Source organism: Dasypus novemcinctus, chromosome 4 (assembly GCF_030445035.2).
Source record: "Dasypus novemcinctus isolate mDasNov1 chromosome 4, mDasNov1.1.hap2, whole genome shotgun sequence".
Taxonomy (NCBI): Eukaryota; Metazoa; Chordata; class Mammalia; order Cingulata; family Dasypodidae; genus Dasypus; species Dasypus novemcinctus.
The window spans coordinates 100,977,434-101,002,723 of record NC_080676.1 but is presented as its reverse complement, the minus strand read 5'-3'; the positions used below and the strand labels follow the sequence as shown (position 1 = coordinate 101,002,723).

Below are 25,290 nucleotides of genomic sequence, written 5' to 3'. Positions count from 1 at the left end.
GGGGTGTCCCCCGCATAGGGGAGCCCCACGTGCACGGAGTGCGCCCCGTAAGGAGAGCTGCCCAGCATGAAAGAAAGTGCAGCCTGTCTAGGAATGGCACCGCACACACGGAGAGCTGACACAACAAGATGACGCAATGAAAAGAAACACAGATTCCCGTGCCACTGATGACAACAGAAGTGGACAAAGAAGATGCAGCAAATAGACACAGAGACTAGACAATCAGGGTGGGGGGGGGGAGGGGAGAGAAATAAATAAATAAATCTTGAAAAAAAACCTTTAAAAAAATATAGAGAAGGGAGCAGATGTGGCTCAAGCTGTTGAGCACCCACCTCTGACATGAGAGGTTCTAGGTTGGGTTCCTGGTGCCTCCTAAAATAGACTAGCAGACAATGAGCAGACAGTGAGCAAAAACAACAAGCAACAAGCAAAAATAAAATATCAAATGGCTCAAGTAGTTGAGTGCCAATCTCCCACATGGGTTGGCCTGGGTTAGGTTTCCAGTACTTTCTAAAGAAAAAAACCCAGACAACAGCACAAACAATGAACAAAAACAATGAGCAAACAGATGAGGGAGCCACCTGGGGTGGGGGATGTAGGGTATTCTCATATATCTCACCCCTTCTCCCTCCCACACTTTCCCCCATTAACAACATCTTTGATTAGTGTGGTACATTTTTAAAATTGATGAACCCATATTGAGGCATTGCTACTAATCGTGGTCTATAGTTTACTTATAGTTAACACTTTGGACTGCACAATTTTATAGGTTTTGACAGAATATATAATGGCCTGTATCCTGCATTGCAAAATTGCGCAGGACAATTCCAGTGTCCCTAAAGTACTCCATGTTAAACCTGTTCTTCCCTCTCCCACCCCTCAGAATCTCTGGTGGCTATTGCCTTTATATCAGTGATACAAGTTCTTCCATTGCTAGAATAATCATAAGTCTACGTAAGTCCATAATTGCATTCCCCCCTTATGTCTGTTCATTCCTCAGTCTTGAGGATTTTGGGATGGTGATGCCCATTTTGTTTCTGATTGAGAGAGGGTTAAATCCCCTGGGGCAGATGGATGGAAATTATTTGCTTGCAGTTATAGATATGCTCTGTTTTTGGGGGATGGGCATTGTCCATCATCATCCTTTTGTTAGTTGTCCTCAGCAAGTGTAATGAACTGGAGAGTAGGTGTTGACTGCAACTCTGCTGAGATTCAGGAGTCAACCGACATATGAACAGACTGAAGATTTAAGTGTCTGGGACATATATTTGTAGAGTATAGTGCTAATTATAGATTCAAATAAAAGGGGCAGAAGAGTCTTGTAGAGAAATTGTAAATGAGTTTAACTCTGTTACATTGGGGAGCATATATTCCAAAGTTAAGCCCAAATTCCTTACTTTGGTGCCAAATCCTGAAATTGCCCTGCCTATAATGTGTGGATGTCTCTAGAGTCCTCAAGAGCCTGGCTGTTTGAGGCACTGTTTACTGTGGTAGTCAATGAGATCCTACTGAGACATGCATAAGGGTAACCTCTGGAAGGACCTCCCAACTCAATTTGAAATCTCTTAGCCATAAAAACTCATTTGTGTTTAATATTTCCCCCTTTTGGTCAAGGTCTTCTTCCAAATGCATCACTAGTTTGCACTTGGTAATAATTCCTCGGTGCCAGGGAGGCTCATACCCAGGAGTCATGGCCCATACCAGGGGGATGGTAGTGTATTAATATGCTGAATTTGACTTAGAGAGGTCACATTTGAGCAACAAGTAGGCTTTCAGGAAGTAATTCTTAGTTAATAAATAACACTAGGCTAAGTTTCAATTTCTTGAGAAAAGGTTCATAAATACATTCACCAATATCAAGGGGCAAATTAAAATAAAATAAAATAAAATAGATTAAAAAAAAATCAAGGGGCTAGCATAATGGTCTGTCTTCTATCACAAGGCACTGCCCATATACTCAGGAGATTCTTGCTGGTCTCTTAGAGAATGTAGCAGGACTTCCCAGGATGGGAATTCAGTATTCTTTGGTTATTGTGTGGGTCTCCACCCACAGAGACAATGCCCCACAATTACTTGAACATATTCATATGCTATAGATGCATGCCCTAGGTGTACCCCTCCCCACACATCCCTGCATCACCAACACCCCATACTGGTGATTCTCCCTTGCCATAGCTGTGACCTTTCTGTTATCCAAAACCTTCCCAAAAATAAAACTTAAAACTAAAAATAAGAAAATAATAGCAAAATACAAAATAGAGTTAAAAAAGGTAAACATTTTAAAAAGTACAGTAAAGATTTTTCTTCAGTATTTCTTTCATCACCATAAGTTCTGTTATCTTTTATGTATAGTGACAGTTTCTTCCATATGTTCTCCCAGTGTCTTATTTTTTTTGCTTCATCTTCAGAGAAGCTTTAGGTTACAGAAAAGTCATAGAAAATATAGGGGATTCCCATATACACAACCCTCTTCCTTTCCCCCTCACCCCTATTAGTAACATTTTACCTGTTTATGGTACATTTGTTAAAATTGATGTATAAATATTGAAACATTGCTACTGATCATCAGTGGTTTACATTATGGTTTACATTTTGCACTGTATGCTTTCATAGGTTTTGACAAAATTTAAAATGGCCTGTACCGGTCATTGCAAGACCATGCAGAACAATCCCAGTTTCCTATATTCCATCTGTTTTAGTCTTCCCTTCCCCACCCCCTTGGAACCTATGGTAAGCACTGAGTTTCAATTTTTGAAAAATAAGGTTCATAGTTACATGTATTACTATTGAGGGCTTGACATACTGGTCTGTTTTCTTTTATTAGACACTGCCTATGTACTTTAGAGATTCTTGCTCTTTATTTGAGAATATAGCAGGACTCCCCAGGATGGGAGTTTAATATTTGTTTACTGTGTAAATCTCCATCCACTGATATAACATACTATGACAAAATGACCATTTTCTTATTCCATAGAAGATGCCCAGGTGCACTCTATCCCACACATCTCCCCTACCCCTGATGCCCTGTGTATTTGCCAGAAGAACATTCCCACCATTGTAGTTTTAACCACAGCCCTACAAATACTCAGAGTTCACCAGCTCCTTCCTCCATCCCTCCCCTCAGTTCCACGGATATTCCAACCCCCCACCCCCCTTTCACATTCCAGCACCACCAAATCCAAGTACATCACTGCACTACTATCACCCCCATCCACTGCCTAGCCACTCCCTTCCACTTTATTGTAGATTTTGCCCATGAGTGTCAGCTCACCACCCTCTGCTCCCTTTCTATTTCCTGGTAACCTATCTTCCAGACTCTACCTCTGTGAGTCTGCTTAATATGCTTGGGTCATATCAGTGAGGTCATGTAATATTTATCCTTCAGTGACTGGCTTACTTCACTCATCATAAAGTCTTCAAGTTTCATCCATGTTGTCATGTGTACTTCATTCCTATTTACATCTGAGTAATATTCATTGTATGTATATACCAAAATTTGCATATCCGTTCATCTGTTGATGGACACTTGGGTTGCTTCCAACTTTTGGTAATAGTGGATAATGGTGTACTTATATCTGTTCGTGTCCCTAATTTCAGTTCTTCTGGGTATATACCCAGAAGTGGGATTGCTGGATCATATGGCAGTTCTATAATTACCTTCCTGAGGAACCCTGAATTGTCCTCCACAGTGGCTGCATCCTTCTGCATTCCCACCAGCAGTGGATGAGTGTTCCCCATTCTTACATATTCTTTCCTAATCTTGTAGTTCTGTTTTTAAGAGCTGCCAGTCTAATAAGTGTAAGATGATAATCTCATTGTAGTTTTGACTTGCATTTTCCTAAGCTAGTGATGCTGATCATCTTTTCATGTGTTTCTTAGCCATTTGTATTTATTCTTTGGAGATGTGACTATTGCTCATTTTTGAAGTGGGTTTTTTGTCTTTTTATTTTTGAGATATAGGATTTCTTTATATATGCTTGTTATTAGGCCCTTATTGGATAAATGGTTCCCAAATATTTTCTCCCATTGAGTAGGTTGCCTTTTCACTTTCTTGACAAACACCTTTGAATCACATATGTTTTTAATTTTGAGGAGGTCCCATTTATTTTATCTTTCCTTGCTCTTGCTTTGGGTGTAATGTTTATGAAACCATTTCCTACTCTAAGATGGAACGAGTGTTGTTGGGGGGGGAGAGGGGGGGTGGGGGGGTGGGGTTGAATGGGACCTCACATATATATTTTTAATGTAATATTATTACAAAGTCAATAAAAAATAAAAAAAAAAAAGAGCAAAACAAAACAACAAAAAAAAAGATCTTTTAGATGCTTTTCTACATTATCTTCTAGGAGTTTTATGTTCTTGGCTCTTATATTTAGGTCTTTGATCTATCTTGAATTAATTTTTGTATAAGGCCTGAGATGGTGATCCTCTCTCATTCTTTTGGATATTGGTATCCAGTTCTCCAATCATCATTTGCTGAAGAGGCCATTCTCTCCCAGTTGAGTGGGCTTGGGGGCCTTGTTGAGTATTGGTTGACCATATATGCGAGGATCTATATCATTGACTGCCACAGTAAACAATGCCTCAAGCAGGGATGCTCCTGAGGGTTCTAGAGAATGATCCCTGTGCACCTGTGAAGAGTGTATATCCTGCTGCATTTTGGTTTATTTTTCCATATCTGTCTACTAGGTCTAGATCCTGTAATGTATTATTCAAGGGATCTGTTTCTGTATTGACTCTCTGTTGAGATGTTCTGTCTAATGGTGATAATGATGTATTAAAGTCCCCCACTATAATTTGAGGCTTCTGTTTCTCCACTTAGTTTTTCCAACGTTTGCCTCATGTATTTTGGGGCACCTTGGTTAGATGCATAAATGTTTGTGATTGTTCATTCTTCTTGATAGATTACCCCTTCTACTAATATATAGTGTCCTTCTTTGTCTCTTACAATTGCATTTAAAGTCTATTTTGTTCGATATTAGTATAGCTACTCCCACCCTGTTTTGGTTATTTTCATATAAAATTGTTTTCCACCTATTCACTTGCAACCTCCTTTCATCCCTTGGTCTAAGGTGAGTTTCTTGTAGACAGCATATCGATGGGTCATATTTCCTTATGCATTTTGCCAATCTGTGTCTCTTGATTGGAAAGTTTAATCCATTAACATTTAATGTTATTACTTTCAAGGCATTACTTATATTAGCCATACTTTCTTTGTGTATGTTTATGTCATTTATGTCATTTTGTTTTTATTTCTCATATTATCTTTTTTTTTTTTTTTCAGATTTATTTTTATTTATTTAATTCCCCTCCCCTCCCCTGGTTGTCTGTTTTTCTGTGTCTTTTTGCTGCGTCTTGTTTTCTTTTGTCCGCTTCTGTTGTCGTCAGCGGCACGGGAAGTGTGGGTGGTGCCATTCCTCGGCAGGCTGCTCCCTCCTTCGCGCTGGGTGGCTCTCCTTATGGGTGCACTCCTTGCAAGTGGGGCTCCCCTATGTGGGGGACACCCCTGTGTAGCACGGCACTCCTTGCACGCATCAGCACTGCGCATGGGCCAGCTCCACACGGGTCAAGGAGGCCCGGGGCTTGAACCGCGGACCTCCCATGTGGTAGACAGACGCCCTAACCACTGGGCCAAAGTCCGTTTCCCCTCATATTATCTTTTTATATATTCTTAATATTCCTTCCTACACTCGCCTTCAATCTTCTCTCCTCTTTTTTTCCCCTTTTAACTTGCAAAACTCCCTTTAGTGTTCCTTGAAGGGCAGATTTCTTGTTGATAAACTCTCTTAATTTCTGTTTTTCTGTGAATATTTTGAACTCTCCTTCATTTTTGAAGGCTAGCTTTGGGGGATACAGAATTGTTGCCTGACAAGTTTTTTCTTTGAACACCTGAACTATGTCATACCACTGTCTTCTCATCTCCGTGGCTTCAGATGAGAAATCAGTTAATCTTACTGAGCTTCCCTTAAATGTGATGGATCTCTTTTCTCTAGCTGCTTTCAGTATTCTCTCTTTGTCTTGAGCATTTGACAATTTGATAAGTGTGTCTTGGGGTAGGCCTGTTAGGATTTAACTGTTCGGAGTGTGCTGCACTTCCTGGACATGAATGTCCATGTCCTTCAAAAGAGCTGGGAAATTTTCAGCCATTGTTTCCTCCAACACTCCTTCTACCCCCGTTTCCCTTCTCTTTTCCCTCTGGGATGCCTATAATGCATATGTTTGTGTGTTTCATGTTCTTATTCAATTCTCTGAGTCCCTGCTGAAGTTTTTCTTTTTATCTATCTGTTCTATCTTTTTGATTTTAGATGTACTACTATCTTTGATATCACTGATTCTTTCCTCTGCCTCTTCAAATCTGCTGTTATGTGCTTCCAGTGTATTTTTAATTTCTTGCATTGTGCCATTCATCACCATTGGATCTGTTATCTTTTTATGTATGTTTATGATTTCTTCAGTGTGTTCCCCCAGTATCTTCTTAATATCCTTTACCACTTCCTACACTTTCTTCACTTGATTCATGATGTTTGTTTGGACATCCTTGATTAGTTGTTCCATGTTCTGCATCTCCTCCTGCTTTTTAGTTTGTTCATTTGATTGGGCCATGTCTTCCTGTTTCTTTGTATGGCTTGTAAGATTTTTTGGTGTCTAGGCATCTGTTTATCTTGATGGACTTTTTCAGATTGTTAGCTTCTCTTTCTACTCTAGGGTTCTATTTTGTTTTTGTTTTGTGTTAGGTTCTCTTTGACACTTGGTTCCATTTATTCTATATCTTGTAGTTGTCTTTGTTCCCTTGAAAAAATATTAAGACCATAGAAAATGAAAGAGAGAAGAGAAACATGATAATAGTAGTAATGAAAAAAATAGAAAAGTAACCATAACATATCCAGGAAAATAAATAGTAAGAAGAGTGAAAAATCATAAAATATGCAAAGGAATAAGAATTAAAAAGGTGAAATTAAAAAAAATCAAATGAGAAAAAGATAGAATAAAATAAAGGACAATAAATAAGAGGAGAAAGGAAAAAACAAAAAACAAAAACTCACAAAAAAACAGAGAAGAAAAGGTGAGATGGAAGAAAAGCAATGAAAGGGGAAAACAGATTGCCCTCTTAGGCCTCTCAGAACTGTCTCAAGCTGCTGGTGCTCATCCTGCAGCCTGCCCTCCACAGGGAGAGTACCTTGTTTTGGTGAATAAAATAAATAATAAAATAATAAAATAATAAAAATAAAAAATAACAGATCAAAAAACCTGTAACAAAAATCTCAGTCTATAAGTTCCCTGTCAGAGGGTACCATCTGGGTATCTGACATCCTGGTGGGTCACTCTCTGGAACCTTTCTCTTAGGAGTTATCAGGAATAGAACCATATGTGAGGCAGGATTTCTCCACTGAGTTACACCCACTCCACAGGTTAGGTAGGCTTTTGAAAGCTTATTTGGCTCTCCCTGCCCCTATCCCCTCAGGCAAACTGGACTTCTAACAGGTTGGGTGCTTATCTATGCCTCCTTACTGACCTAGTTCCTCCCTTTCCTAGGGGATCTGATCACTGCCTGCCTGATCAGATTCCTCCTCCCTTCTCCCTGGGGCTCCTTCAGTGCTGGTTGGTTTTTTTTTTTTTTTTTGCTTTGAGTTTCGAAGGGGGCTCAGCTGGCCATACTTACTGAAGAGAAACCACTCTCTGCCCTCCACCAGATCCTTCTTCCTTTCAGAAAGGAGAATGTTCTTTCCCACTCAGTTGGCTACAGCAGGCTGGATTTTACCAAGGCTTTTCACCTTGAGGGTGGGGTATATGATGTTCCCAGCCTCAGGAGCGAGTAACTCAGGGTTTTCATTTGACCTCTTTGTCTCTCTCCCTCCCTCCTGGATAATATGCCACACTCTCCTGGTCTGCAGATCTCCAAAGCTTCTTCCTTGGATAGCTTTTTGCCATTCCTCTGTTGTTTTTGTGAGAGAGTTGAGCACTGCCTAGCTACTTTGATGCCATCTGCCCAGAAGTCCCCACAGTTCTGAGTTAAAAAAAAATTTATTGCAGTAACTTATTTGCAACATAAAATTTCCCATTTTAGCCACTTTCAGGTATACAGTTCAGTGGTGTTAATTGCATTCATGATGCTTTGCTACCATCAATGCCATCCATTACCAAAACTTTTCCATCATCCCAAGTACCAATTAAACAACTTCCCCACTCCTTACCCTAAACTGGCTTCTGGTAAACTATTCTGATTGCTGATTTTATGAGTTTGTATATTTTAATTATTTTGTGTAGGTAAGATAATACAATATTTGTCCTTTTTTTTTTTTTATTTGTCTTTATTTTTTTAATGTTACATTAAAAAAATGTGAGGTCCCCATATACCCCCCCACCCCTCTCACCTCACTCCTCCCCCCATAACAACAACCTCCTCCATCATCATGAGACATTCATTGCACTTGGTGAATACATCTCTGAGCACCGCTGTACCTCATGGTCAGTGGTCCACACCATAGCCCACACTCTCCTACAGTCCACCCAGTGGGCCATGGGAGGACATACAATGTCCAGTAACTGTCCCTGCAGCACCACCCAGGACAACTCCAAGTCCTGAAAACACCCCCACATCTCATCTCCTCCTCCAATTCCCTACCCCCAGCAGCCATCATGGCCACTTTCTCCCCACCAAGGCCACATTTTCTTCAATTGCTAATCACAATAGTTCATTAATAGAATATCAGCAAATCCACTCTAATCTATACTCTATTCCTCCATCCTGTGGACCTTAGAATGGTTGTGTCCACTCCACATCTATATCAAGAATTGCTGGATGCAATTATCCTACTTTCAGTTGTAGGCACTCTTGGCTCCCTGGTGTGGTGGTTGACCTTCACCTCCATGTTAGCTGAGTGGAGTAAGTCCAGTAAACCAGAGTGTAGGAGTTGCAAGTCTGTTGAGGCTCAGGGCCTGGCTATCACATGGTCAGTCCAGAGATTCAGGTCCCCTGGGTATATATGAAACTCCAGCACCAACTACAGTTCTGGTAAAAGTAACAGGAGAGACTTGTCAACAAAGATCACATCTGAGTCCAGCTCCATCACACAGAAACACAAACTCCAAAGTAGGGCTAACATGGCACTGAACTCCATCTGCCATGACCATAGAACCTGTGGGTTTCTGTAGCCCTCAGAAGAACCAGTATCTGGGGTTGTATCTACATTATCTGTCTCTGGGACTCTGCTCAGGTATTCATAAAGGCAACCCCTCTGATAACCTCCCGACTCTTCTTGGAGACTCATAGCCAAAGAAACTCATTTGTCCCTTTCCATTTTCCCGTTTCATTCAGGTCAAAAAGCATTTTTTTTTTTTAACTCCTGGTATTATATGTAGACTGAGATATTCTGCTGGTCTGAGTTGACCCTTTTATTCAAGGTCATTTTCTAGTTACGTCATCAGCTGGTACTTGGTAGTAATCCCTTGGCACCAGGGAGGCTCAACCCCGGGAGTCATGTCCCATGCTGTGGGAAAGGCAACACATTTACATGCTGAGTTTGGCTTTGAGACTGGCCACATTTTAGCAACACAGAGGCTCTCAGGAGGTAACTCGTAGGCACCCTGCAGCTCTAGGCCTTGTTCTTATTTCAGGTGTACAGGCTCACAAGCATAGTCATTAGTATGAAGGGCTCCTTGTTGGACCTTCCTTCTTTTTTGGTCTTTGCTGTTGCACTTGGGGGATTGTTGCTGTTCCTTTAGGGACTGTGACAGAGCTCCCCTGGCTAGGAACTCATCACTCCCTATGTTGTTGTTTTTAATTGTAACCACTATGAAAATATCCAAACATTTTTATGTACCCTGGATATATGCCGTATAGGACTCCCTGCCAACCATGTGTCCCCTGTCAATAACATCCCACACCAGTATTCCTCCCCTGCCATTGTCGAACCTCTCTGTGATCCAAAACTTCTTCAAAAGTGAAGCCAATATATTGCCAGGTTCCATTAATAGTAAAATGGAATATAGTGATGAGTTTAAAGGTTAGATATAGAATACATATTAATTTAGAAAAATTAAGGTAAAAATAAATTGGGGTATCAAAAAATAAAAAAATGGAAAAGCTTGTTTTTGATATTTTGCCTTCCATCACTGCAGTAAGTGTTGCCCTGTATGCAAATTGGCAAGGCATCTACTTCCATCTTTTCCTCAGTGCCTACGTCCTTTCTTTTCTTTTTCTTTTTCCTAGGTTTTAGGCTTATCGTCACAAAAGTCTTAGATCACAATAATTCATATATACAATATACAGTACTCCCACATATCCAACATAAAACCCTTTTCCCTTCCACAGCAATAATCTCTTTACAGGGGTGGCAGACTTGGCCCAGTGGTTAGGGTGTCCATCTACCACGTGGGAGGTCCGTGGTTCAAAGCCCGGGCCTCCTTGACCCGTGTGGAGCTGCCCCATGTGCAGTGCTGATGCATGCAAGGAGTGCCATGCCACTCAGGGGTTTCCCTGTGTAGGGGAGCCCCACATGCAAGGAGTGCACCCCCTAAGGAGAGCCGCCCAGCTTGAAAGAAAGTGCAGCCTGCCCAGGAATGGTGCCACCCACACGGAGAGCTGACACAAGATGATGCAACAAAAAGAAACAAAGATTCCTGTGCTGCTGACAACAACAGAAGTGGACAAAGAAGAAGATGCAGCCAATAGACACAGAGAACAGACAACCAGGGTGGGGGGTAGGGAGAGAAATAAATAAATCTTCTAAAAAAATCTTTTTACATATTCATACTGTATTTACTGATACTGATGTACAGATATTGAGACAATAGCTTTCAAACAAGGTAACATTTGGGTTTACATTGTGATGTTTGTCCTTTTGTATCTGGCTTATTTCACTCAGTATGTCTTCAGGGTTCATTCATGTTGTAGCATGTATCAGAACTTCATTCCTTTATTATGGATGAGTAATAGTTCATTGTATTTCTGTATATTTTGTTTATACAGTCATCTGTTAATGGACACTTGGATTGCCTCCCCCTCTTGGTTATTATGAATAATACTGGTATGAACATAGGTGTACAAATGTGTTTGAGTCCCTCCTTTCAATTCTTATGCGTAAATATCTAGAAATGGTATTGCCAGGTCATATGGTAATTCTATTCTAAACTTTCTGAGGAACCACCAAATGTTTTTCTGTAGTAACTGCACCATTTTACATTCCGACAAACAATGCTTGAAAGTTCGTATTTCTCCACATCCTCATCAACACTTTTCTATTTTTTTAAAAAATAGCTATTCTAGTGGGTGTGAAGTGGTATCTCTGTAGAGATTTTTAAAAAGTACTTATTTGTCCTCCCCCTCAATGTTTTGCTCTCGTTGTCTGCTCTATGTGTCCATTCACTGTGTGTTCTTTTATGTCTGCTCGTCTTCTCTTTAGGTGGCACTGGGAACCAATCCTGGGACCTTTGGGAGTGGGAGAGAGGCGATCACTCTCTTGTGCCACCTCAGCTCCCTGGTCTGCTGTTTCGGGCCAGCTTGCCACGTGGGCCGTCTTGCCTTCCCCACGAGGCCCCGGGAATTGAACTCTGGACCTCCTATATGGTAGACAGGGGCCCAATCACTTGAGTCACATCTGTCTCCCTCTCTGTAGAAATTCAACAGTTACTTTTATATTGTAGTTTCTAAGAGTTTAAAGACATGCCTGTTTACTTTCTCAAAAGTAAAAAACAAAATGATAATATGGCAGTTATTGCTATATTTATACAGAAGCCTGGAGTTGGAGAAGAAACTTTTGAGATGATTGTCTGGAAATGTACTAGATGTTACTGGGCTCTGACCCTTTGCATTCTCTTCATTCTCTTGGGTCCTAGATAAGTTTAAAAAAGAGGAAATACGCTGCTCTTCTTCTTACCTCACCCTAGGCTGTTCTAATTATTGATCTGTTTTCTCGTTCTCTTTGAAGGAGTTCTTTGAAGAAAAATGTACTTCTTAAATCAACTCCAGTGCCTCTTTATAAAGAACTCTTAAGGATACTAGCAGGAAAGAAGCAAATTAAACTGAAGGCTAATCTGCAGTTAAGAAAAGCAAAGGCATGGAATTTTGAAGAGTGAAAGTAGCATAGTGTCGGCCATGGGTGATCAAGATACAGCCAGAAAATGTGGACCAGTTTCTTCAAACTACGGCTTTTCTGTTGTCTGCTTACAGTGTTGATGGTGGTGCTGCTGGTCATTAATGTAACTCAGGTGGAGGTGAGTACCAAGTATACGCCTGTTAACCAAGGAAGCCCAAGGAAGCCAAATCCAGGCTTTTATAGCTGACTAGCCTGGGGCAGTCAGGAAACTTTTCCTGGTCACAAATTTTGTTTTCATTTCTTTAAAAAGTATTTAAAGTGACTGTTATGATTATATGCTGTGGTACTCACTGAGGGTACAGTGGTGCAGAAAAGACATAATTTCTTAAGGAGCTTACATTCTAAGAGTGCATTGGAGAAAAAAGAGTGATAATCATGTAATATAATAATGATAAATGTTAATTAGAGATTGTGAAAAATACTATAAAACAAGAAAGGGAGCTACTCTAGGATAGCTTTATGGTGGTGAAGGAAAGACTCTTCAAGAAGAGGACTTTTTGACACCTGGCAAAAAGCTGAAAGAGTTATCTCAGCAGTCAGAGTTGATGAGTCTGTTGTTTTTTTTTTTAAAGCAGTTTTATTGAGATATATTGACATACCATACAATCCTTCCGAAGTGTATAATCAATGACTTTTAGTATAACTAGAATTGTGAAACCATCACCACACTCAATTTTAGAACATTTTCTTTCTTTTTTTTTTTTTTTTTGCTGCAAAAAGCTTTACTATTTACACTTGGTTCAGGGCTTGTTAGAGGGCTACAAGATGGCAGTTAGAAAGAGGCCTCCTGGCTGGAGGGGCCCAGGCAGAAGCCTGCATGCTGGGGAATGGAGCCCTCCCCCACGGCCTCTGGGCTCGGGAGACTCCTAGGCGTGCTTGAGGGTGAGCCTTTCAAAGAGATCCTCGCCCAACCCGGCCTGCGGGCCAGCAAGCCTGCGGAGGCTGGTCAGGTGGCCTCCTATCTTGTTGATCAGTTTCACTTCCTCATCTAGGAAATGGTTCTCCAGGAAAGAACATTTTCATTATTTGAAAAAAGCCCCAAACCTCTAAGCAGTCACCTTTCAATCCCTCTGTCCTTCCCCACATAACCACTAATTTAATTCCATCTCTGTAAAATTATTTATATTTGCTTTTTATATAAATGGAATAATACAATATGTAGGACTTTGTCTGGTTTCTTTCTCTTAGCATAATGTATTTTAAAAAAATATATTTTTAATTTATTTTTAAAAGATACATAGATCACAGAATGTTACATTAAAAAAATATAGGAGATTCCCATATACCCCACTCCCCACACCCCCCAGTTTTCCCACATCACCAACTTCTTTCATTAGTGTGGTCCATTCATTGCAATTGATAAGTACATTTTGGAGCACTGCTACATAACATGGATTATAGTTTACATTGTAGTTTACACTTTCTCCCAGTCCATTTGGTAGGTTATGGCAGGATATATAATGTCCTGCATCTGTCCCTGCAATATCGTTCAGGACAACTCCAAGAATGAGTCTGTTTTGAAGATTCCTGTATGGCACTCAAGGACAGGGACTGTGTCTATCCCCCTCACAAATGCCTGGCACTAAGAAGATACTTAATAGTACTGCTCCCTTTCCCTTCCCCACCCCATATGAACTCATCTAGCCCTCAAATCTATGGAGTGGTTTTTATACAAAAGGATGCTGTCCTTTTTACTGTTTGGCTCTGTGATACTTCTCAGGTTATAGTTTCAGCTTAATTAAGACATTTCTTTGCTTATTGGGTTTTATTAGCACAAGCTGCTTTAAAGGTAAGTTCTCAGTCTTCCTTCTGGACTCTGTGGTTTTGAGCAGAACTTTCTAATCTCACTGTGAAATGGGGACACTAGGATCCTACAGATATTTTTTTGTGAGCCATTAGTAAAAATTTATAAAGGTACTTTCAAGAATGCAAAGTGATTCTGTTAAAGATTTCCTATTAGAAATGGTATTGAAGCAGGAAACCTATGTATTTCTCCTTCCTTTTCTTTGTTTAAATTGTTACATGTTTTGCTAGAGAGAAGACAGTACCCATTCCACAATGATAGTGCTGTGCCTACACCTGGAAGATGTCAATGATGCTTCTAATCTCCTAACAGTTTTCTTTACCTTTTGCTTTTTAGAAGGTGTTTTTTCTTTGATTCTTTTCCCTGTCAATGTGGGCCTTAGTTCTGATGAATTCAAGCATTTAAAATTCAAGCACTTAGCAGGTACCAATATTGTCTGAATATAACATGGTACTTAATAGGATGTGATGTTTGCTGTCCATTATCAGTAATGGTACGTCAAAGCCTCAATTAATGAGAACCAGTTAATTTGTTAGTAATTTATGTTTGTTAAGTGCTTCAAAAATTCCTATCAATAATGCAAAACACACCTACTTGAAGGGGTTTTACTGGATTTCCATTCTTCTCCAGACTGTATCTATAGCTGGGTGTGTGGACATCTGACTTCCAGAATGACCAAAAAACCCTAAAAGATCTTTAAGAAAAATAATTCTTTTTATGACTTCTGACCAAATAGGAAAACAGAATTTCAACTCATCGTAGAAAGATTTTCAACAAGAAGGATCTTTTAGCTTAGCTTTCAGATAAATAGCTCAATCATTTAATTGTCATCCTCTGAGCATTCCACTTAATTGTTTTTGTTATATTAAGACAGTTTTTGAAAGATGATTGTAATGATGGTTTTATTTAGTGACAGTTTTTGCTGGACAACTTGGAAAAGTGAGTTAGAAATCTTTCTTTTATTTTAGAGAAAAGATGGGTCATAGGAGAAACCTTGAGAAAGGAAATAAAATAAGAAATATCTGGTATATTTCAGGAAGTACTGTTAGAGACCTGTTGATAAAGAGTGAAAAGTGGGAAGGTTATGAGAATTGGTTCAGTATATATGATTTCCATTAAGATTTGTAGAGTAAGTTAATGGGAGGGAGAATAGGAAAGGATTAAAAAATAAACACAGGGTTTGTTTTTAAAGTATGAAATGCAGACAACTCTTCTGGTTTCCCTACATTTTATGAAAAAGTAACAATCTACAAGTGACAACTCAAAATCACCTGCATTGATGACAAGAGATGAGATTTTATTAAAGGCTTTCTGGGAAAGTAGGTATCACTTCCTCCCCTCCAGCCACAGCAAAAATTGTGGACTGGTTGGGGAGAATGGTGAAAATGTTTCTCAGGCTGGTAAATTTTAGGGAGATGGGAAGGGACCTTTCTAAATGTAAGGGAATTTGAAATTTAAACTTGCTGCTACCGAATATATTTTAAAATCATCCAATTCAGATCATCTGCATATAAAAGAGTTCTTTAGTTGAAATTATATTACCTACCTGCAGGACCATTTTTGTTAATTGCTATTTCTAGCAGTATTAGTGTCTACTTGTTGCCTGCAATGCAATGATGGGTATTCAAAAGTAAATAAATGGGAAGTGGACTTGGCCCAGTGGATAGGGCGTCCGTCTACCACATGGGAGGTCTGCAGTTCAAACCCCGCGCCTCCTTGACCTGTGTGGAGCTAGCCTATGCAGTGCTGATGCGTGCAAGGAGTGCCCTGCCATGCAGGGGTGCCCCCCGCGCAGGGAAGTCCCACGAGCAAGGAGTGCGTCCCTTAAGGAGAGCCACCCAGTGCGAAAGAAAATGCAGCCTGCCCAGGAATGGCGCCGCACACACGGAGAGATGACGCAACAACAACAACAACAAAAGAAACACAGATTCCTGTGCCACTGACAACAATAGAAGCGGACAAAAGGAAGAATACGCAGCAAATGGACACAGAGAACAGACAACTGGGGCGGGCGGGTGGGGGGGGGAATGGGAGAGAAATAAATAAAATAAATCTTTAAAAACAAACAAAAACAAATAAATAAACAGTCTGGCCATCATGAACCTGTTGTATAGGAATGGGCAATCCTAGAAACATTCAACCTCAAAATGATAAGGTATGGTACTGTGGAGGTACAACCTTGCCTTTCACATCAGACAGCTCTACCTCCAGATCTAGCCTCTTCCCCTTTACTAGCTGTGAGATCTATGGCAAGTTACTTAACCTCTAAATTTGTAAAATGTTATGAGGATGTTATAGGATTATTGCAAGGATTAAATAAAATAATGAATGTAAAGTGCTTAGTTCATATAAGTGCTCAGTAAATATTGGTTTGTTATTATTATAAGCACAAGTTATAAGAGCAGGCACCTGAAGAAGTAGGCACCTGGAGAAGTAGTCACCTAGCTATGCCTTGATAAGGTGGGGGGAATGATTTTTACTTAGAGCTGAGTCCTTCAGGAGTAGGTGTTTGCAAGGGATAGAGATATTAGGGTGGGAGATGATTATTTTAGGTAGAGGAAATAGCATTAAACAAAGTTACGAAATATGTCAGAACGTATTATACTCAGGGAGTGGCATGTAATTTGGTATGGTGGCTGCTCTTAAGATGTGGCCAAGATGACACTGCAGAGGGGGCAAATCAGGAAGTAAATACTGATAGGTTAGATATTTTGCTGAATGGGCTGAGACTTAGCCTTATGTATGTGGTATCTATTATTATTATTATTTTTGAAGATTTATTTTTATTTATGTCCCCCCCCCTCCCCTTGCTGCCTGCGCTCACTGTCTGCTCTCTGCATTTGCTGTGCATTCTTTTGTGGTGTCTGCTTGTCTTTTCATCTTTTCTTTAGGGGCACTGGGAACCAATCCTGGGACTTCTGACACTGGAGAGAGACATCCAGTTGCTTGAGGTACCTCAGCTCCCTGGTTGTGTCTCTCATTGTCTTTCCTCTATGTCTCTTTTTTTTTTTGTTGTGTCATCTTGTTGTGTCAGCTTGCAGCACGAGCTAGCTCACTGCAGTGCGGGCCAGCTCACCTTTACCAGGAGCTCCTGGGAAATGAACCAGGATCCAGGTCACACAATATGTGGTCTTCTGTGATTGCCGTATTTCACTAAACATAATGTTTTCAGGATTCATCCTTTTTATTGCCAGTAGCATTCTGTTGTATAGGTATACAATATTTTGTTTATCCATTCATCAATTGATGGACATTTAGTTTTTTTCCATACTTTGTTAACTACAGAAAGTGCTGCTATGAACATTAGTGTACAAATTTTTGAGTGACATGTTTTCATTTCTCTTGGGTATATACTTAGGCATGGAATTGCTGGATCATATGGTAGCTCTGTGCTTAACATTGTCGTTTTGCTTAATCTATTAAAAATTTTATGAACTTCTTATTTGGAGATAGATTTCAGAAAAGATGCAGGAATAAGAATATTATAAAGAATACCTCTGTATCTTTTACCCACATTCATCATTTGTTAACATTTTATCCCATTTACTTTATCATTTGCATTTTTGTGCTCTCTCTGGGCTCTCTCTTCCTCTGCACCATCCCCTTCTTTTTTGTCTGAACTAATTGAGGGGTAAATTGTATATTTAACATTTTGAAGATTTGCCAAAGTGTCTGCACCATTTAACATTCTTAAATACTAGCAATGTATGAGAGAGTCATTTTCTCCACGTCCTAACACTTTATATCATTGTTTTTATTATAACCATCCTACTGAGTATGAAGTGGCATCTTATTGTGTGTGGTTTTTTTTTTTTTTGAGGTACCGGGATTGAACCCATACCTCGTACATGGCAGCAGGTCCTCAACTATTTGAGCTATATCTGCTCCCTTTATTGTGGTTTTGATTTGCATTTCCCTGGTGACTAATGATGCTGAGCATCTTTTCTTGTGCTTCTTGGCCATTTGTGTATTTTCTTTGGAGAAATGTCTATTTGGACCCGCTTCCCACATTTTACTTGTGCTGTTTATCTTTATTATTGAGTTATAAGACTCCTTTATATATTCTGGATACACAAGTATAATTTCCATTCTCTAGGTTGTTTTATCACTTTTTTGATGGTGTGCTTTGCCCAAAAGTTTTTCATTTTGATAAAGTCCCATTTATCTAATTTTCTTTTGTTGCTTTCTCTTCGGGTTTAAAGTCCCTTTGGGTCTAAAGTCTAAGAAACAACTGCTTAACACAAGCGACACTATTGCTTCTCGGTCTTTAGGCTAAGATCAAGTGTAGTATCTGTTCTTATCAGTTGAATATCTGATATATCCTCTATCTGAAGACAATATATTAAATGGATTTTTGGAGCAAGAAGATGGAATAGGAGCTTGTTCCATCTACTCTATGCATCAACCTGGTATTGCAGTACTTCCAGGAGTGGTGCACCCCTCAGGGGAATAAAAACAACAATAACAACAAAAACACAAGGTCCTGAAGGTACTTCCTTGTGTTTACTTCTAGGACTCTTATAGTTCTGGTTCTTTTATTTAGTTTGATCTATTTTAATTTTTTATGTAGTGTGAGGTAGGTGTCCAGCTTCTTTCTTTTTCATATGGATATCCAGTTTCCCCAGCACAATTTGTTGAAGAGACTTTTCTTTCCCAAATGAGTAGTCTTAGCCATCATGTCAAAAATCAGTTGGCCAAGTCTCGAAGCCAAACTCAGCATGTAAATGCAATGCCTTCCCCCCAGCGTGGGACATGACACCCGGGGATGAGCCTCCCTGGCAACGAGGGACCACTATCAACTACCAACTGATGATGCAACTGGAAAATGACCTTATACGGAAGGTTCAATGCGGATCAGCAGAATATCCATGTCTACATAAAATACCATGACTTTAAAATGCTGTTTGACCTAAAGTAAGGGGGAAATGGAAAGGAGAAATGAGTTTATATGGCTACGAGTTTCTAAAAAAGAGTCTGGAGGCTGGCAGAAGGTTTGCCCTCATGCACAACTGAGCAGAGTCAGAGAGACAGATAAAGCAGATACAACCCCCAGATATTGGTTCCTTTGAGGGCTAAAGAGACCCATGGGAGTTATGGTCATGGCCGATGGGGTTAACTACCAGGGCAGATGGCCCCTCTTTGGAAATGGTGTTTATGTGGGATGAATCTGGACTCAGATGGGATCTCCCTTCATAAGACTTTCATGCTAATGTGCTGGAGGTGCAGTTAATGTTGGGGTTTAAGATATATTTAGGGGATTTGAATCTCTGGACTGACAATGTAATAGCCAGATCCTGAGCCTCAACAGACTCCAGCACCTACATTCTGATTTATTGGACTTACCACACTCAGCTAAGATGGAGGTGAAGAAGGACAACCACCACACCATGGAGCCTAGAGTGATTACAACTGAAAATGGGAGGATTGCATCCAGCATCCAGGTGGAATCTGAGCCTCCTCTTGACATAAAGGTGCAATGGACACAACCAATCCAGTGTCCACATAGAAGAGGTGGCATTGGATTGGGAAAAGTGGACATAATGGACAAAGGGTATGGGGAAAGGCAGGAAGAGATGAGAGGTGGAGGCGTTTTCGGGACATGGAGCTGCCCTGGATGGTGCTTCAGAGGTAATCACCGGACATTGTAAATCCTCACAGGGCCTACATGATGGAATAGAGGAGAGTATGGGCCATGATGTGAACCAATGTATATGAGGTGCAGAGGTGCCCAAAGATGTACTTACCAAATCCAATGGATGTGTCATGATGATGGGAACGAGTGTTGTTGGGGGGGTGGGGGAGAGGGGGGGTGGGGGGGTGGGGTTGAATGGGACCTCACATATATATTTTTAATGTAATATTATTACAAAGTCAATAAAAAATAAAAAAATTAAAAAAAAAAAAAATCAGTTGGCCATACATGGGAGGGTTGATTTTTGAAATTTTAATTCTATTCCATAAGTCTGTATGTCTGTTCTTGTGCCAGCACCATGCTGTTTTGACTATTGTGGCTTTGTAATATATATATATATATATATATATATATATATATATTTTGGTACCAGAGCTGGGGTTTAAACATGGGACCTCATATCTGGGAAGCCAGTGCTCAACCACTGAGCTACATTGGCTCCCTGGAGTTGGTTTTTTCATTTATTTGTTTTTTTTTTTTTTTTTTAGAAGACACTGGGAACCAAACCCAGGACTTCCTGTGTGGAAAGCAGGCGTTCAACCACTTGAGCCACATCTGCTCCTCTGTAATAAGTTTTAAAATTGGGAAGTGAATCTTCCAGTTTCATTCTTCGTTTTCAAGATGCCTTTGGCTAATCAGGGTCTCTTAACCTTCCAGAAAGATTCTTTTTTTTTTTTTTTTAATATTTATTTATTATTATTATTTTAAATTACATTAAAAAAAATATATGAGGTCCCATTCAACCCCACCGCCCCCGCCCCCCACTCCCCCCACAGCAACACTCTCTCCCATCATCGTGATACATCCATTGCACCTGGTAAGTTCATCTCTGAGCATCACTGCACCCCATAGTCAATGGTCCACATCATAGCCCAGACTCTCTCACGTTCCATCCAGTGGGCCCTGGGGGGATCTACAGTGTCCGTAATTGTCCGTGAAGCACTATCCAGGACAACTCCACGTCCCGAAAACGCCTCCACATCTCATCTCTTCCTCCCGTTCCCCGCACCCAGCAGCCCCCATGGCTACCGTTCCCACACCCATTCCACATTTTCTCTGTGGACATTGGATTGGTTGTGTCCATTGCACACCTATGTCAAGTGAGGGCTTAGATTGCACATGGGTACTGGATGCACTCTTCCCGCTTCTAGTTGTAGACACTCTAGGCTCCATGTTGTGGTGGTTGACCTTCTTCAACTCCATGTTAGCTGAGTGGAGTAAGTCCAATAAGTCAAAGTGTAGGAGCTGAAGTCTGTTGAGGCTCTGGGCCTGGGTGTCATATTATCAGTCCAGAGATTCAAATCCCCTACATATATCTTAAACCCAGCACCAACTACAATTCCAATAAAGTAGCATGCAAGTCTTGTGAAAAGAGATCCCCTCTGAGTCCATTTCCATCACGCAGAAACACCAGCTCCAAAGAAGGGCCATCTGTCATGGCAGTGAACCCCTTCTGCCATGACCATAGAACCCGTGGGTCTCTTTATCCCTCAAAAGAACCAATACCTGGGGTTGTATCTACCTTATCTGTCTCTTAGACTCTGTTCAGTTGTACATAGGGGTATTCCTTCTGACAACCTCCAGACTCTTTTTTAGAGACTCACAGCCTTATAATCTCATTTCTCCTTTCCATTTCCCCCTTACATTAGGTCAAACCGCTTCCCGAAGTCATGTTATTATATGTAGACAGGTATATTCTGCTGTTCCGCATTGAATCTTTAATTCAAGGTCATTTTCTAGTTGCTTCTTCAGCTGGTATGTGGTAGTGATCCCTCGGTGCCAGGGAGGCTCATCCCCGGGTGTCGTGTCCCACGCTGGGGGGAATGCATCACATCTACACGCTGAGTTTGGCTGTGAGAGTGGCCACATTTGAGTAACATGAAGGCTGTCAGGAGGAAACCCCCAGGCACAGTGCTACTCTAGGCCTTGTTCTTATTGCAGGTGTATAGGCTCAAAAGTGTAGCCATTAGTATCAAGAGCCCACTGTTGGGCCCTCCTTCCTTCCTGGTTCTTGCCGTTGCACCTGGAGGATTGCCGCTGCTCTCCCAGGGCCCACAACGGTGACCCCCCGGCCAGGAGCCCAGTACCCCCCCAGCTGTTGTTTTTAATTGTTTCCACTATGAGTATATATAGACATTACCATATACCCTGGGCATATGCCCTGTATAACTCCCTGTCAACCATATATATCCTGTCAATAACATCCCATATCAGTATTCCTCCGCTGCCATTGTTGAACCACTCTGTGATCCAAAACTTCCCGTAAAGTGAATCCCAACATAATGCCAGCTTCAGAAGAGTCTTAGATCACCAAAATTCATATATACAATATACAGTATTTCCCCAGATCCACCATAAAACCTTTTCCCTTCCACAGCAATAATCTTTTAACTTGTTCATATCCTATTTCCTGAAACTGATATACAGATTCCGAAACTATAGTTTTCAAACAAGGTAACATTTGTGCTTACTATGTGGTCCATACTTTAGGTTGTACAGTTTTCTAAATTTTTTAGTTATCCTATGTTTTGTCTTATGGTTTTCATTATTAGTCTGTCGTCCTCTATATGTTTTTGGTGTAATATTAGCTGTTTTATATTCATCCTCATGTACTCTCACATAACTCCTCTTTTGCCCCCTTATTTACCTTTGTTCCATCCATTGCACGTCCATTTTCCCCTCCCCTTAGGGCCCACAACGCCTGCCAATCTAATGCCCTGGGAGCCGTCCTTTCTCACGAGAGATACAGTTCTCTCTATTCGACGGCATTAGTCTTCCCCAGGATATGGGTCCACCCCACCCAATGGTAGAACCCACCTTGGCAAAATGAGCCTTCAGCTATTCCCTCCGGAGTCCGTCCCGCATCAGACCATACCCCCTGAGCGTCCTAACCAGGTAACCCTCCTACTTATACTTTGATACGTTTTACTCAACATTTAGTTCTCAATGAACTTCTGGCACTCTCCCATGTTTGTATGTTGCCCCTCCCTCCCACCTATTTCTTGGACCATATTACCCCTCTTCCCATCCCCAGCCCCCCTCAAACCCAGAAAACCCCACCCGAAGGTAACCCCTTGCCCCCATTTTGTCCCTTCTTTGTGCTCATACTTACCCCCAGCTCATCACAGATTCCACCCCTACAGACATTAACTCACAGCCTTCCTCCACCCCCCGATTTCCAGTAAGCCACTTTTCCAGACTCTAGCTCTCTGAGGCAGTTAACTTATTTCATATCATTGAGGTCATATAGTATTTGTCCTTCAATGCCTGGGTTGCTTCACTCAACATAAGATTCTCAAGGTTCATCCGTGTTATCACGTGCGATTGTAGTGTATTGGTTCTTACAGCTGAGTAGTATTCCATTGTGTGTATATACCACATTTTATTGATCCACTCATCTGTTGATGGACTTTTGGATTGATTCCAACTTTTGGCGATGGTGAACAATGCTGCTATGAACATTGGTGTACATATATCGGTTTGTGTCCTTGTTTTCAGATCTGATGGGTATATACCCAGCAGTGGTATTGCTGGGTTATATGGCAAATCTATGGATAATTTTTTGAGAAACTGCCAAACTGTCCTCCAGAATGGTTGGATCCTTCTGCATTCCCACCAGCAATGGATGAGTGTTCCCCTTTCTTCACATCCTCTCCAGCCTTTGTATTCTACTGTTTTTTTCATGGCTGCCAATCTTATGGGAGTAAGATGGTATCTCATTGTAGTTTTGATTTGCATTTCCCTGATAGCTAGGGATTTGGAGCATTTTTTCATGTGCTTTTTAGCCATTTGTATTTCTTCTTTGGAGAAGTGTCTGTTTAAGTCTTTTTCCCATTTTTTAAATGGGTTGTTTATCTTTTTGTTTTCGAGATCTATGAGTTCTTTATATATGCAAGTTATAAGTCTCTTATCAGATATATGGTTGCCAAATATTTTCTCCCATTGTGTGGGTTCCCTTTTTACTTTCTTGACAAACTCCTTTGAGGTGCAGAAGGCTTTAATTTTGAGGTAGTCCCATTTATCTATTTGTTCTTTTGCTGCTCGTGCTTTTGGTGTGATGTTCATGAAGCCATTTCCTATTACAAGGTCTTGTAGATGTTTCCCTACTCTGCTTTCTAAGGTCTTTATGGTCTTGGCTCTTATATTTAGGTCTTTGATCCATCTTGAGTTGATCTTTGTATAAGGTGTGAGATGGTAATCCTCTTTCATTCTTCTACATATAGCTATCCAGTTCTCCAGGCACCATTTGTTGAATAGGCCATTCTCTCCCAGTTGAGAGGGTTTGGTGGCTTTATCGAATATTATATGGCTATATACATGAGGTTCTATATCTGAACTTTCAATTCGATTCCATTGGTCTGTGTGTCTCTCCTTTTGCCAGTACCATGCTGTTTTCACTACTGTAGCTTTGTAGTATGTTTTGAAGTCAGGAAGTGTGATTCCTCCTATTTCGTTTTTCTTTTTCAATATGTCTTTGGCTCTTCGGGGCCTCTTTTTATTCCAAATAAATTTCATAGTTAGTTTTTCTAGTTCCTTAAAGAAGGCTGTGTTGATTTTTATTGGGATTGCATTGAATGTGTAGATCAGTTTTGGTAGGATAGACATCTTAATAATATTCAGTCTTCCTATCCATGAACAGGGAATATTCTTCCATTTATTTAGGTCTTCTTTGATTTCCTTGAACAATCTTGTATAGTTCTCGATGTGTAAGTTTTTTACCTCTTTAGTTAAATTTATTCCTAAGTATTTGATTTTTTTATTTACTATTGTGAATGGTATTTGTTTCTTGATTTCCTCCTGATCTTGCTCATTATTGGTGTATAGAAATGCTACTGATTTTTGCGCATTGATCTTATAACCTGCGACTTTGCTAAACTCATTTATGAGTTCTAGGAGCTTTGTTGTAGATCTCTCAGGGTTTTCTATATATAGGATCATGTCATCTGCAAATAATGAAATTTTGACTTCTTCCCTTCCAATTTGAATGCCTTTTATATCTGGTTCTTGTCTCAGTGCTCGAGCCAGTACTTCCAAGACAATGTTAAATAGGAGCGGAGACAATGGGCATCCTTGTCTTGTTCCTGATTTTAGAGGGAAGGATTTCAGGATTTCGCCATTGTAAACAATGTTGGCTTTAGGTTTTTCATATATACTCTTTATCATGTTCAAAAAGTTTCCTTGTATTCCGATCTTTTGGAGTGTTTTTATCAGGAAGGGGTGCTGTATTTTGTCAAATGCCTTTTCTGCATCTATAGATATAATCATGTGGTTTTTTTCTCTCAATCTGTTTATATGGTGTATTACATTGATTGATTTTCTTATGTTGAACCATCCTTGCATACCTGGAATAAATCCCACTTGGTCATGGTGTATAATTCGTTTAATGTGTTGTTGAATACGATTAGCAAGTATTTTGTTAAGTATTTTTGTGTCTAGGTTCATTAGAGAAATTGGTATGTAATTTTCCTTTCTTGTGGTGTCTTTGTTTGGCTTTGGTACTAGGGTAATGTTGGCATCATATTTTGTTGCTGTCTTGTCAACATTTTTTCTTGATGGGTTTAATCAGTTCCTTAGCTTCTTTGTCTAGTCTTGGAGATTAATTAGCTGTTGTTTTTATGTAAGTGTTATATCTTCTCTTTGTCACTTTGTTCTTCTTATTCCAATTTCTTATTGCTAGTTAAGCTCACTTTAAAGGAAAG

At 40.3% G+C, this 25,290-nt stretch overlaps 1 protein-coding gene and 1 non-coding gene across 2 annotated transcripts in view; both read left to right on the top strand.

Annotated features, from left to right (window-relative positions):
• NXPE3 (neurexophilin and PC-esterase domain family member 3) overlaps positions 1-25,290 on the top strand; it is a 111,953-nt gene that overhangs the window by 5,717 nt on the left and 80,946 nt on the right. The window contains exon 2 of the mRNA XM_058295919.2: positions 11,928-12,213. Coding sequence (XP_058151902.1) covers positions 12,121-12,213 — 93 coding nt within the window. The 5' untranslated portion in view covers positions 11,928-12,120. The remainder of the gene's footprint in view (positions 1-11,927; positions 12,214-25,290) is intronic.
• LOC111760765 (U2 spliceosomal RNA) lies at positions 18,152-18,342 on the top strand. Its single transcript, XR_002794366.1, has one exon. It is a non-coding gene; the product is annotated as a U2 spliceosomal RNA (small nuclear RNA).